This window comes from Carlito syrichta, unplaced genomic scaffold (genome assembly GCF_000164805.1).
Source record: "Carlito syrichta isolate Samal-C Ts95f unplaced genomic scaffold, Tarsius_syrichta-2.0.1 Scaffold242465, whole genome shotgun sequence".
Taxonomy (NCBI): domain Eukaryota; kingdom Metazoa; phylum Chordata; class Mammalia; order Primates; family Tarsiidae; genus Carlito; species Carlito syrichta.
Genome location: NW_007186561.1, coordinates 1 through 779, shown reverse-complemented (window position 1 = coordinate 779; position 779 = coordinate 1). Strand labels below are relative to the sequence as shown.

General features: G+C 52.9%; 1 protein-coding gene across 1 annotated transcript; it reads left to right on the top strand.

Moving 5' to 3' along the window:
* Nucleotides 1-6: 6 nt before the first annotated feature.
* Nucleotides 7-773, top strand: LOC103253635 (tubulin alpha-1 chain-like; the record flags this gene model as incomplete). Its single annotated transcript, XM_008051890.2, has 1 exon — nt 7-773. A coding segment is annotated over exon 1 (700 nt), but the record flags the coding sequence as incomplete, so codon positions are not given.
* Between the last annotated feature and the right edge of the window lie 6 nt (nt 774-779).

Below are 779 nucleotides of genomic sequence, written 5' to 3'. Positions count from 1 at the left end.
CACAGCTGTGGTTGAGCCCTACAACTCCATCCTCACCACCCACACCACCCTGGAGCACTCTGATTGTGCCTTCATGGTAGACAATGAGGCCATCTATGACATCTGTCGTAGAAACCTCGATATTGAGCGCCCGACCTATACCAACCTGAATAGGTTGATAGGCCAGATTGTGTCCTCCATCACTGCTTCCCTCAGATTTGATGGAGCCCTGAATGTTGACCTGACAGAATTCCAGACCAACCTGGTGCCCTATCCCCGCATCCACTTCCCTCTGGCGACATACGCCCCTGTGATCTCTGCTGAGAAAGCCTACCATGAACAACTTTCTGTAGCAGAGATTACCAATGCTTGCTTTGAGCCAGCCAATCAGATGGTGAAATGTGATCCTCGCCATGGTAAATACATGGCTTGCTGCCTGTTGTACCGTGGCGATGTGGTTCCCAAAGACGTCAATGCTGCCATTGCCACCATCAAGACCAAGCGTACCATCCAGTTTGTGGATTGGTGTCCCACTGGCTTCAAGGTTGGCATTAATTACCAGCCTCCCACCGTGGTACCTGGTGGAGACCTGGCCAAGGTACAGAGAGCTGTGTGCATGCTGAGCAATACCACAGCCATTGCTGAGGCCTGGGCCCGCCTGGACCACAAGTTTGACCTGATGTATGCCAAGCGTGCCTTTGTTCACTGGTACGTGGGTGAGGGGATGGAAGAAGGCGAGTTTTCTGAGGCCCGTGAGGACATGGCTGCCCTTGAGAAGGATTATGAGGAGGTTGGTGTGG